Consider the following 14,501-nt stretch of genomic DNA (forward strand, 5'->3'; position numbering starts at 1 on the left):
GAGCCCCAAAGTGTCAAAATACAACTGCACTAATGCGGCGCTCTAGCTTTAAAATGGCACCGTGCCACGACAGGATGTACATAATTGGCCTATTAGCATGTGCCGACCACTTCACAACAGAACTGAGCACACAGTCCCAGATGCACAGTTCAAGGAGTCCCAGTTTTAATGTTGACTCTGGAAGTGTGCGTGTGTGTGTGAATTTGTGAGAGAGGGAACATCGTTACCCAGCAGGATCTGCATAACCAAAGGAAAACAGGACACATTGCCGAACCTGCTCTGAGGCTCAGAGAGGAAGTTCGCACTTCTCTGACTGATCATAAACAGCTTTGCAATATGTTTTACATCTATGCCTAAATTTACAGCGACGCCACAGAGCTGTGGCTTTAATGTGTTTGCAGTGTCTGGCAACTAGAAAATATGCTAGTCAATGAAGTAAAATGTGAGTATCTGGAAATATATTAAAAACATGGTACTGTTAATTCAAGGGCAGATTATGGGGAAAAAAATTGTTTCTTTTCATGCTTTGTATTAAAAGAAAGGCAAAATATAAATAAAGGATGTCCTTTTATTTCTACTCTGAAAATAAAAGTGTGTGTTATTGTAACTGTTGAATCTGATTCCACTAGAGGTCCCTGTAGTTCAAAAACTAGTCATGTGTGTAGCTGTGTGACAGCCAAGTTCTTCTACACAGAGTGCTTCCTGCAAAGCCACATCATTACAAAGAGACACTTTCAGACAATAGGGAATTGTACTCACTTATGAAAGAGGGAAAAACAAACAGTTTGCTGTAATGTACGTCTGGAAATGCAATATAAATTATGGCCTGAGTTGATTCTTCTCAAAGGATATTTGGTTCTTATTGAGTGTCAGGGTGTGGAGCTTGGGTAACCTGGGCAACTGGAGGTCATTTCCAAGCAGATTGTTGTCGACGACCAACTCTTCCAGCTCAGTAAACATTTTGAGGCCTGCCAGCGACCTGTAATGATAAGGAAACAGTAAAGTGGTTATGGCTCCAAATCTGCTCCGCGGTTATTGTGCAGAAATAAATATTTCAGCCTCTCTCCTTTCAGGAGAGTGTGGGCCTGAGCCTGTCAGTGAAGTGAATGACAAGAATTTGTGGTGCTGAGCTCCCCTGGCATGGCGAGGCATCCTTCAGTGGCTGGCAGGATGAGGGATGGGGGTCACTTGTGAGTAGCCAGGATTCAAAACAAAAGGCTTCAGAAATGCAGCGGGCAGGATGAATTTGTCAATGTCTTGTGCCTTGAGGCGCCCAGTTTCGCCTGACCCTAACCCTCCATTCCCAAGACAAATCACTCTGTCACAGTTCACCTTCACTCCCCAGACACAAATTTAACTTGTCATCCATCATTTTCACAGAGGAACTGGGATACACTCACAATCACAGATGCAGCAGAAGGGGAAACTTTTTTTTTTTCTGCCACTGCGTCATGATAGGGGGGTTTAGTGTTCAGATTACAACATCAAAGCTTTTTTTCTTTTAAAAGGAGGAAACATTTGGCCCTTCCGTTCATTTTTATGACACATTGCACAGAGGTGAGGGGTCATCCCAGCTTCTTTCCTTTCCACCTCTCTCACACATATACAAATTAACACAGGCATAAAATTGACAGAAGGTGGTGTTAAAAGTTATGTTAGAGCCCTGCAAAGTTCAAGTCATAGTAGCCACACAAAAGGCGATGTGTGTGCTGTCTAATCCTTCACTGTCAGAGTGCCATGTTAAAGCGTCCTGGGAGACTTCACTGACATTTAAATCTGACACACTGCAGACACTGAACTTCTCGAAACCTCTTACAGTTCGCAGTTCAAATGAGAACTGTTTTAAATTCAATCAGGTACTCTTAATCAATAGGTATTTTAGTAAATTAAATATTTTAAGCTAATTTTTTATATATAAAAATATGCACACAGTAAAATAAAAGAAGGATGACATCAAGCGTCATGAGAAAACATTCCAGTGAACAATGTCACATTCTGGCAGGAAAACTTCCGGATACAATGACTAATAAAGCTGCAGCATGACGCAGTGCTCTTTCCTGGTTCTGTGTCAGTGTCGGAGGCTACATATCATCAGCTACATTTTGTTCAAAACAACCAAACTAACATGAATTAGTTTATTTATTTTTTGGGAGGGGGTGAGAGAATATGGGGGTTGGGATGTTGGAATTTCGTAGAATCCAATATGACTACTGCACATGCATATTTTCTAGCATGACTGGCAGTGTGCATGTCTTTTAATCAGTGGCACAGATAGTGCCAAAAAATATGTAATTGGTTGGGGTGAAATACATTATTACTACGTCATATTGATGAAAGTAGTTACCACCACAAACACTTTGCAAATTCCACTGTTTTCTGACTCATAACATGAATCTTGACAACTCTGGGGTGCGAAGTAATTTCTAGCTTTAAGTGATTGAAACATTTTGAACACACTTAAACCACCCCAAAAATTAAATAACTCATAGATGGATAACTCCTGAGACTGTTTTTTTTTTTTCCTCAATCAACTGTGTAGTCGCACATATTTACTTCCATAGTAGTCTAACTATTCAAATTACTTAGACATTGGTTGAAAACTTTGAATAATCAACAAAGAAAATTACTGCAACAGCATTCGGTGTAGAAAATGGTCATTTATTCTTTATATTTTTGACTGGCTGGAGAGTCAGAGTGAGAAGACATCAACACACACACACATACGCATACACCCCGACAAGGAAAGTTGACAGCACCCTGCCAGTGTGCTGGCAAACCTGCCCACTGACAACCTCTTATCAGGAATGGTAAATGCAGCAGCAAGATGGATGAACGGAGAGAAGTGGCAGGTTTTTTTTTTCTTTTTGAATTTGGTTTGGGTGTGTCTTCACCCTGTGGCACTTCTCATTTATTAAGAGATAGGAAGCATGTCAAACTAGGTCATTCTTACCTTCCTTAGAATCACACTAATAAGAAATATACTTCTTACATATATTTATATATTAAATTGTGCTCTTTTTCCATTTGTGGATGATGGAAAAATGTTGAAAAAAATGTTTGTCTTAATTGTAAATATAGGGGTCAATGAAACAAACATGAAGTCCTAAAACAACTAAAGCACATTAGGAAGAACTTGCTATTACGTTACAAGTATAATATTTATTAAAGAATAGTTGAGAGAAATCTCCTACCACCTTGGATAAACATTTAATTTTCTGTGAACAAAAGGCCGCAAACAAACTATAGCCATCTGTGTGGGTGCCTGCGTGTGTGTGTCTGATGGGCTGCAGTCCTGTGGGTTATGTTATTAGCTGCTCGGTTAAAGGGAGCCGCATGGCACGGGGGGGAGCCTTATTAATTGTTGTTTTCATGTCACCACCACTGCGTGCACTGGCTGATTTAATCAGTTAAATTCACAGCCAGGGGAGAGCCACTAGGTCCCATCCAGCATTAGCTACAGAGCTGGGATTGAACTTCTAATACTCTCCAGCTCTCTATGCTCCCCTCTGCAGACTTCCATAGCTGCTTTCATTACTTTTTATAAGCCTTGTTGTTTTAATGTGCAGCTCAGATAACTAACAAAGTTTAAGCACTGCAGTAAAAGCACTTTCCTTAATAAAAAAAAGCTGAAAAAAACCTGTTTTTTTTTTTTTTTCTTTAAAAACACTAATGAGAATAACTGCCTGCAACTGTTGTTTGGTAAAAGTTGGGAATCAAGAAAAAAAGAAGAGCCAAAAATTATCTTGTAATGATAAAATATACACGTCTCTTTGTTTATTTCTATTCTTCAAAAAGAGCAGCAATAACTGCACGATTTCTACAAAAACACCAATTGTCCTTTGTAGTTTTAAGAAGGTGACTGTTAAAAGGTAAAACAAAATACTTTATGAGTAATAATTAATTCAAGTCAGAGTGGAGCAATTTGGTACATATTTAGAAAAATAAATATCTACCATATATGATCAAACACTGGGTCTCTATCATGAAGAGACCGAGCAGCAGTAGCTTTCAGAGAAAGAAAGGCGCTTTAACGAGGTAAGGCAATGAATCCTGCACTTGTTAAGATAATTATGATCAGCCTCATTGTCAGAGCTAATACTTCACATGGGCTGTCTTTACGCTTTGACTACCACTTAGCCTGTGTAAGCCCGCCATTATACATCACACAACGCTGCCTGCATATCGGTGTACGTGCTTTGGAGCTTACATAAGTGGTGGGTGTATGTGCTGAAACCACCATTATCTACAAATATCCTGCCGACTGAGCCCCAAGAGGAGATAGATACATTTTTAGCAGGAGCAGAAACTCAGCAGAGGAAGTGGAGGATGTGAGAAGCCAGACAAGGACATTTGAGAGGAGACGCTGACCCAGAGCGCAGCTTTCCCGGATCAATACACTAATACTGATGCAGACATAGTGATTGATAAACCACAGCTGACAACAGAGGGAAAAAAACTCTCGCTTGTTATTGGCTGGAATGTCAGTCACTTCTGCCAATGGTGTGCACCAGTGTCATGTTGGATATCCTCAGGCAACACATGAAAAATTAAGAACAGCAGTCTTGGCTACTTTACATGTGTTACACAGTCTTCCATCTGCTTCTGAAACTGTGGCCTGAGTGAAGTTGCTCTTGCTCAACCTATCATGCATTAATACAATGCTTTCTTTATTACTGTGGAACCCCATCTGGGCTCCTGCACAGTACTTCGAAAAGTCCTTGAATTCACATCCAAATCTAAGGACTTTGAAAAGCTGGAGAGGCTTCAGAGCTGAAGTCCACAGTCCAGCAGCTGACGTCCTCTCAAATGGTTGCATAAGTGCAGAAAAAAAAGGAAATCTTACTTTAAGTTAGGCCAGCTGGATCTGCAGAGTTGCAGGCACTCTGACATCCTTTACAGAAGGAAACAGATAACTGCTTGAAGAATTGATCAATTCCAGGGCTATGATAACCTTCATGTGAGCATTACACACTTGTAAGAGTTCATTTCAGATTATTTGCGAGGATGTGGTACTGTAATAAATAGAGTACAGAAAGTGGATCTCGAATGACAACTGTGTGTGGACTGGCAGTGATAAACTTAACAAGGGTGAAAGGATGAGTTAGGGAAAGGAAGGAAACCAGAGACACACTACACTAAAACGTCAATACAGAACCATGAACTGCATTAGACAATACTTTAAACTTTTCCATATTTTGTCATGGCAAGAGTACAAAACAAAAATTTTATTGAACTTTTTTGTAAGAGGTGAACACAAAAGAATATGAAAATTGTGGCGTGCGTCTCTAAAACTACTTCGTTGGACTTAGAGCCACAAACAATTTGGAGCATGACTCTACGGGATATTTTGCCCATCCTTTGTAAAATAGCTCAAGCTCAATTAGACTGAACAGAAAACCATCTCTGAACATTGATTTTCAATTCTTGCTGTGGATTTGCAGTTGGATTTAGGTCTGGGCTTTGACTGGGCCATTATAGCACATGCATACGGCTTTGATTTAAACCATCCACCCTAGCTCTGGCTGTACATTTAGATTATCTTGTTGGAAGGGAGACAATCTTTCATAGTCTCAGGCATTTAGCCCTGTATTTAGCTCAATCCATCTTCCCATTAACTCTAAAAAGTTGCCAGAACAAAAGCATCACCATGGCAGTATGCCGCCAGCACCATTTTAAGTTGGGAACAGTGTGTTCAGGCTGAGGTGCAGACTTTTTTTTTGTTTTTATACATCACAAAGCACTTTGCGTGTAGATCAAAAAGTTAAGTTGTAGAGTCATCTGACCAAAGCACTTTCTTAAATTCTCTTGATGTGTTCTCTTTATGGTTCATGAAACTGTTAGGTCTTCACAGAAAAGCTACATTTATACTGAGACTGAAATCATACAAAGGAGAACTCTAGAAACTATTGAGTGTCTTCTGATGGGAATTGATTTCATTGCATTTTATTAAAAGGTATCACAGTAAATAACACCAAAAAATACACACCATATTCTTTATATTGTTTTGTAAACCTTGTTAAATCTAATGGATCATTTTCCTGCCACTACACAATCTCTCACTACTTTGTGTTGCTTGTACACAAAGTCCCAAAGTCCTATTTAAGTTGGGGGTTGTGACAAGGTTTGAAGGACATGAGTATTTTTGCAAGGCATTGTATATGATGCTCCAAAGTAATTCAATATGAAATATTACTTTATGTTGACTATCTGTGAACTCCATTTACTTCAAATTTAGTTCAAACAAAAACATTTTTTTCCTGCTTACAGTGGTGCTGAATGCGAATGGAACAAAATGAAATTAGAAACTCAATGACGTTATATTTGTGTAGGATATATGGATATTAATTCACATGGCTTAGCAGGGCGTGCAGTTCATCACTATAACCATCAAGAAACATGGAAAAAGAGGCAGGAACATCCAAAAATAACGCATCAAAACACCAGTGGAAATGGCTCCTAAAAAGTGACATTATCTGCAAAGAAAATTGATGCCCTGCAACCCCTCCAACATCCCTCCTACCACCTCCACACAGCTCTGATCGGGTCTGTTCCAGCACTCTCCCCTCCAGCTACAGTTCGAGGCCTTCGTTTGTTTCCATACGTGCATCTCTGATGGCGACGGCGAATTAGACTGTCATTATCTGTCTCCATCTCCCCCACAGCTCTTCTTCGTTTTTCACCCTTTTTTTTTTTTTTGGCGCACACATGCAGACAGTCTCCGCTCAGTGCGGCACTCCCTCCCTCTACGCTGCCAGGCCTCAGGTGGCAGTCATTTAAAGATCACACATCCAGGACACACATAGTCTTCCATGAATACATGTCAATTCACACATGGAAAGGGGATTACATGTCTCCTCCCAGGCAGCTGCAAATTACTATTAATGGCAATGCAAATCATTAGAGTACATTTGGCGCCGGAAGCAAATCTCTTCTTTATGTGGCTTCACTCTAATCTGTTTTGAATATTACTCTATGCTCGCTCCTGATATGTGCTAAAGCATTACTAACTACAAAGCTGTCAATTGGCGATGTAACGTCACATTTTACTTCACGGAGGGATTCGCTGCTTGATAAAAAAAAATAAAACAATAAAAAAAATCTATTCTAGAGCGCACAAACAAGCCAAAGATGAAGGAACCTGTGAAATGTAATTAGCAAAGTTCTTTATAATGAAGAAGGTAAATATCACTCATTATTACTACAGACGAACCTCGATAAATTGGAACATAATTGAAAATCAATTAGATGAAGACCTCAAATTTAGGAAGTGCAAATCATTGCTAAGGTTCATAACAGTGTTCAAGTATTTACTTCTACTAATTAGTACTTAAAGCTCAAAGAAAAAAAAAAACTTTTTAGTTAGAATATAAATTTTTTTTACCATTCAAATGTCCAAATGAAAAAGTTCTAAATCAATACTGGATGGATGGTCTTTTTGTTTTAATTAATGCATGAAAGTAGTGTTGCATGGAGGAGATCAGCCTATGTCATTGATAATGTTATAAAGCCTCGTACACCTTTGCTCCTGCACTTTTTCCTTCCACTCAACTTTTCATCAATGTGTTTGGAGGCAGTGCTTTCTTTGTCCATTTTTGAAATATTTTTTCTTTCTACTTGCCATCTTTAATATTAACATTTTCTGTACTTTAAACATTACTGTACTGAGTTGTATTAACTGTAAACCATAATAATCAAAATCAACACTTGAAATATATCTCTTTTCATATAATTAATCCATACATTATTTGAGTCTCACTTTTTGAATTGAAATACTGAAATAATATGCACCAGTGTGATGGATAAAAGGTAAATTTAAAACCTCAACACTGTGGAGTGTCAGATATAAATGTAAAACTAGTTGTTGTGAATGATAATAGGACAGCGAATTCTGCCATGTTTGAGTAATAGACTACCCCTGTGGATATTCCTGCTGAGTGTGTGAGGTTAATATTCTCTCTCTCAATGTCATTAGTGCTGGCAGAGGGGCTAAGAGCACTGTGAATGAGACAGGGGCTGATCCTATCAACTCAGACACACCACCTCTTCCTGCAAGCACACAAAAATCAAAGCCACTGTACAGAGGTCAACGTTCCTGAAATCGGCCTGCCCTCCTGCTTCCCCTTGCACCTCAAATCCCTGTCTGATTAATGACCCTGGACCAACCCTAGCCAGGGGATAAGGACTTGACAGACATTCCTGTCAGCTCCAACCTCATAAGCCTTGCTTGACCCCAGTTTGTCCTGGGATGAAGTCTAAGCTCTAGCAGCGACCCAACGCAAGAAACTGAAAGATTGCATCAGAAAGGCAGACGTCTATTTTAAAGTTTCTGCAAACTGATCTTGCTGCGCATCAGAGCATTAACACCTGCCTCCCATGTTTAGGACATCAACAACTGTACATTGTAATATACATCCTGGTGGCAAAATACATCATCTTACTCTAAGATTTCCCCTCCCCTCACCGAAAGAGGACTCCTCTCACAGTACAGCCATGTGTCTTGTGAAATGTTTGTATTGAAAGATTAGTTGTCTATCCACATGACAAATACCCCCCTCTTACAGTGAATGGGAGCTGAAAATCAATTCGCTGATGGCATCTCAGTCAGTGAGCACATCAATGCGGCACAAACAAGCAAGGGTTCACGCATCTTTAAGCGTGCATATGAAGCCCTAAAGTTATCTATCAGGGTCAGTCAGCCAAAGCATATTGCAATAGGGGACACTTCACATAGTGCTGACTTATTTATGGTAAACAATATACACAAATATGGAGTACAGTACATAAAAATTGCTTGGGAAATAAGCTAATATAAAATATTTGCAAATAAACTAAGGGAAAAAAGTGTTAAATAATATATGCTGCGATCTGTGAGGAAGAAACCCTCAGTGCCCTGTCTCCCCATACACTCTGTCATTACAGTGTTCAGGCTCAGTGCCTGTCAACATTTCCCTGAGAGGGGGAGCCAACCCGCATTACGTTAGAGTGAGTTCAACTGTCAACTGCCAGCCATTTGTATGCCTCAGCATCCACCTAATAGCAAATAATCACTACCCCGCGCTCTCTTCATGGCAAATGATCGATGTTGTCTTGATGTCTGATGGATGACCCTACCACAGTGATGTCCAGGCATGCATTAAAAACCACCTCTATGAAAGGCCTGTCAGTCTGATGAAGCGGCGCGCTTGCGCTCGGGCGCGTGTGCGCACTCACTGACGCTGAGGAATGCATGCACACGGACAGGGGAGAACACGAACAAAGCGAAAGAGGGCCATTATTCAATTCCAAGCTAAAGACTAAAGTTAATTTCTTTATATTAGGGGAAAATTTGGTAATGTGACAGGACCTGTGGTGTGATTGCTCGGCGGCATTAGCAGAGGTAGACTACTCAGGGACCACCTGGGATGATTTTCTTCCTCTAAGCCTCTCTAGAACATACAAACAGCTCCCTATTACCCCTCAGTGTTCAGATTAAAATGCACAACACCACAATCTTTGATCTCCCACTTGCTGACACAAATCCTTTCAAGCCTCAACATTTTCCTGCAAAGGTAATTAGTGCTAATTAAAAAGTTTCGAAAGCAGTCTATGGCTGATGTCAATGCTGCTGCTGTTGCTCAGGCTCGCCCTCCATCAGATTACCCATCTACCCCCTCCCCGCGCCCTGCGGAAGAATGTGTCAGTTGTGTTCCTGCCTTCTTTCTGCATCGAATCTCATAACTAGACAACACCAGTCTGCCTAGAACATTTGTAGAAGCAGGATGAAATCTGGGAGCCCAGCAAGGGGTCTAAGTGGTGATTCTTCCCCGCTGACAAACCTGTGCTCTTCAGGGGAACATGTAATGACACTTGTAACAAATATGATTCCCACAAATTGAACAGGTGTAGTCTTTAATTGGGATATCCTAGCTTTGGGGAGCTTGTAAACACGGAGTAATTACCCTGATAAGGAATTCAGTTTGTTGAAAATATCATTGTAGTGAAACATATCATTTAGCAAATGTGGCTATTTGCATAATAACAAGCATAAAGAGCCAGAACATTCATGTGTCTTAATATATAAACAGATCTGTAATTAAAGATCTTCCTTTGCAGGCAGATAATAAGAATAATTTTTGATAAAGACACAATTTAAGCAGTCAAAAAGTGCTATCACTCATTCAGTGGTCTGTCTTACCGCTTTCATCAAGCCATTATTGTAATATAATTAGCTGCCTTTCCAGTATATTATTAAGTGGCTCGCTGAGTGTCAGGTACACCAGTATCTCAGACATGGCATACGCGTGCACACACACACACACTCACGCACGAAGCTATGTCTTTTCACTGACTTTCAAAAAGATAATTACATAATCTCAGCATGGAGAGCAAGCAGAAAAGTGATAATTAGACAAGCATTCCTGCCAATTTACATATCATGCTTTGTGTTTTCTGCATATGTTACTGAACTTGCTGCACTCCCATCTACAACCAAATACGATGATACTGTACTAGTAGAGATGCACCGAGATTCTTGCTGATGATTACAATGGAACAATTTTACACTGTTGTTCCATAGCAACAGCTTAAGTTTCAGAATGGCTTACTAAGGCACAAAACCGACTAAATTAGTGTTTAATTCATGGTTTTGTAAAGTATTGTGGTCAAGTATCAGCAAGGTGAACAATAAAACAGCCACCAGGTCCAGATTTTTCTGATGACTTTTATTTGTTACTTTTGACTCTGTCAACCATCCCGAGCTTCCAAGAACTCACTGTTTTTATAGCCAATTGGCAACACACCTGCACTTGAGTGGACCAAGCCACAATTAAACAGGTAAAAAAAAAAATCTAAACACAGAAACAAGAATAAAATTATTAATCTAATTTACAAACTCATCTACATAATGAAATAGTCTGCAAAATAAACCATGTAGTACAAGATAACTCAAAAAGTTACTTCAAAGAAAAACAAACAAAACAATACTCAAAAGAAAACCCTCTAATTGGTAGGACCCAGCGATGTAATCAATGACATCATCCATCCATTTAAGCAGGAAATACTGGGCCGGCCCCTTCCATACTCCTGCCCTGCTGCAGATCTACAATGGACAAACAATGGACAGTAAAAAGGAAAACAAATACCATGAATATACTTTGAAACAAAATAAACAAGTTCAACCAATAGTCCAGAAGTAGTAGCTTAAACCTAAACATATAAATAGATGGAAACTGCAACATAATGCTAACACAAACAAACCGGGATAGTAAGTGAAGCAAAGTTGCAAACTAACGTTTAAATTTAAGCATTATAACCAACTATAGGAAGTACGTGACTCAGAAATAAGAGTAAGGGACAAGTGGTGAACAGAAACTGAACCACTTTGTCACATAGCTAAGGAAAGAACAATGTTATCAGTTACCTGTTTCCAGTATCAGTGGGTGAATAAAAGGCTTAAGAAACTTCTAGATGCAAACTATTTTCTACAGTAGCATGTTGGCTATTTATTCTGGCAGCTACAATAAAAAAATTGATGTCAGCAGCTAACAGGAACCAACTCAACAATGTACAGCAAAGTTACCCTGTTTTATACTTCTGAAGAGTCTTATTATGTTTGTCGAGACGTGGACTGCTGTAATTAAATCTAACTATGCTAATCCAGCTAAATGCTAGAATATCATGCTAAAGAAAGTTTATAATATCTCAAATTATTATTTGGTATACGTCTTGAAATATTAGGCAAAACCCTTTTTAAGTGCATAGTTGTGTAATGCAGTCTGGCCTCTCACACTAGGTTATAAAATAGTTAATAGTGATCATTCAGAGAAAAGCTCCTTAGGGCTAGATTATAACACAATAAATAAAGGGATGATAACACAAAACAGCAACTTGGAGCTTTTTCCTCCAAAATTAAAGTTGAACATAAACTGTGAATTAACTTAAATGCATCTTATAAAAAAAGTAGTGTCTTACGTGTTCAAGGATTCAAAAACCGAAAAGGTGAGCGTACTTTAAATGAGTAAATTAGAACAGTTCCATTTTCAATTTATCTACAAGGTAGAAAAAAACATATTTTGCTGTCATTTACAGAAATTGTAATTGTTCAAAATGAGCAGTAGCTGATCAGAGCCTCACAAAATACGTATGTCAATAAAATTAGAGTAATATTAACATGGACTCAGTAAAACAGTAGCAAGATACTGCCAAAACTAATCAAGAGAGCCGGATTTAGTGCATTTAAAGTCAGAGGGTGGTCTTAACCAATATGTTGCGTGGTGCTATAAAAATCTAAAATCTGTTCTGCTTCTAACAAATCTATTATTAGGCTTGCTGACTGACGTGGAGGTGTGCTTTGTGTTTATGTTGTGTTTACACACAGAAGAAGAAAAACAAGAAAGTTATTGATTTGACCTTTAGAATACTTCCTCCTTTCTTCATTGTTGTTTTTGTCCCATCTTACACAACGGAAGGACATAATGGGCCATGTCACTGCAGAAGTCAGTTTGAAATCAAATGGCATCATTTTAATTTAAATGTTACATTCTTGGTGACATCTCTGTCGATGCATAATTGGCACTGAGTCCTGGTTTGGATGTACATATTTATCATTCTGTGTGAGACACTCAAAGACTTCGACAGATATGCTACTTTGATGGGATGACAGTCAAATGAAGGAAAAAAATAGAACTGCAAATCAACTGTCACGCTGTCAGTTAAGGTTTTTGTCACAAACTAGCGCATAAACATGCAGGATTAGAAATAGCAAACAAGCTGTAGGCCAGATTCACTGTCCTTGCTCTAGAAGTATGTAAATAGGCAAATTTAATCCAAGTGGAATAACATTAAAGACATGCATCAGAGAAATATAAGTAAATTATAGATGCTTATTGAGAGAGCACCTTTTACATTTAGAAAAACTTTCTCAGCTTAGACAACATTTTATTGTATTTAAGTGATGGACACGGTTTGTGCAAATGTGTTTACTGAGTTTAAAGTACTATACATGTATTCAATTTGTGCTAAGTGGGACTTTTCTTCTGTTCAGTATTATTCAACTTATTTTTTTTCTCTGACCATGACCAGAAAATATCATTTCTGGTTATAGACCATAAACTAACAAGGTAATCTTTCAAAGAGGGTTCTTTATGTCCACTCATGAATGGGAATACATAGAGCTACTAATGATGTAACGGTACAGTATGTACCTCTTTTTTAATGTCAATTTTTTCTTAAGAGAAACAAACAAATTTGCCAATATATTATGTTTTAGGTAATTGTCTGTTGCTGGAGTATAACACTTGCATAAAGTTTTAGTTCAGCCTAGTCCAACCTTCATCTGATCAGATTATATTTTACAAATAACTAAGAAAAAAACACCTACATTTCATTCAAAACTACACCTATAATCATTGTGAATGTCCAGTAATTAGTACTAAACACTCAGAGTTAGATGGCAGTAAGCCGGTATTATACCTTGATCAGTGGCTCTCAAACTTTATTAAAGGCACCACCTCAATAAATTCCAGGTTATCCAAGTGTCGTACTCTTGAATGATCTTATAGAAAATGATTAGACAGGATTTTGAGCTTTTTTTGGCAGAAATGGAAAACAGTAAAAGTTTCTATAAGGTTATTATTTTTGACAAATTCTAATGAACCAAAGATCAGAGTCCATGGACATATGTTTTTTTGTTTTTTTTTTGCAGTTTGAGTTTATTGGCTCTAGATTAAATCTAGTGAGGGCAAAATTAAAAACAGAGGATCTTGATTGATCTTGGACATTTTAAAAATCCATGTATAATTTAGATGGTTACTTGCTTATATGGATTTACCTTTAATACATTGTGACCTAGCCATCGAATTACGCGAAAAGATGATTTAGAGACACTACTTTGTGATGCCATTGTAGCAGGATCTTACCTGGTCATATAAAAACCGATTGTAATGGACCTCTTAGGAGAGAAAAAGAAATAAATCCCCCCCTTCCTCACAGTGTCTCCCCTCCCTTCCTTTCTCCTTGTCTTACTCGTGGCCCATTACCTTTACAGAGTGAGGCTCATTAAAGAAGGCAAGTTGAGTCAAATCTTTCTGTAATTCAGTGGAGGTGAATTGCTGTCAACATCATTAACCGTCATTTCTCCAACTCACTTCAGTACTTATGAAGTGTTCTTTCTTGTGTAATGATCCAAATCTCCACCGCGAACCAGTCTTCTTCAAAGGCTCTTGAGGACATACCACCCATGCCGACGCCTGACATGCTAGAGGGCAAGATTAAATGTGGCTCCATCATTACGCTCCTCTTTGTGGTTAAACAGATCTAGCACTACACCCCAACACTTCAGATAGCAGGTATAGTTTCTCAGAACAAAGAGTAAAAGACAGATTAGTAGGCTGCAAGAATTCACCAAAAGACGGACTTTTAGTGCAGACATGATTGAGTCCTATTTTTTTTGTGAATACTCTGTCATTAAAAGCTGATCAGCCATTTTGTCTGTTAGAAATCACAAGAGGCAGTTTGTATGTTTT

General features: G+C 38.6%; 1 protein-coding gene across 2 annotated transcripts in view; it reads right to left on the minus strand.

Moving 5' to 3' along the window:
• lrmda (leucine rich melanocyte differentiation associated) overlaps positions 1 to 14,501 on the minus strand; it is a 239,315-nt gene that overhangs the window by 83,709 nt on the left and 141,105 nt on the right. For both annotated transcript variants that reach the window (XM_032553895.1, XM_032553896.1), the window contains one exon: positions 853 to 979. In XM_032553895.1, the coding sequence (XP_032409786.1) occupies positions 853 to 979 (127 nt within the window). The remainder of the gene's footprint in view (positions 1 to 852; positions 980 to 14,501) is intronic.

Source organism: Xiphophorus hellerii, chromosome 22, assembly GCF_003331165.1.
Source record: "Xiphophorus hellerii strain 12219 chromosome 22, Xiphophorus_hellerii-4.1, whole genome shotgun sequence".
NCBI classification, from domain to species: Eukaryota; Metazoa; Chordata; class Actinopteri; order Cyprinodontiformes; family Poeciliidae; genus Xiphophorus; species Xiphophorus hellerii.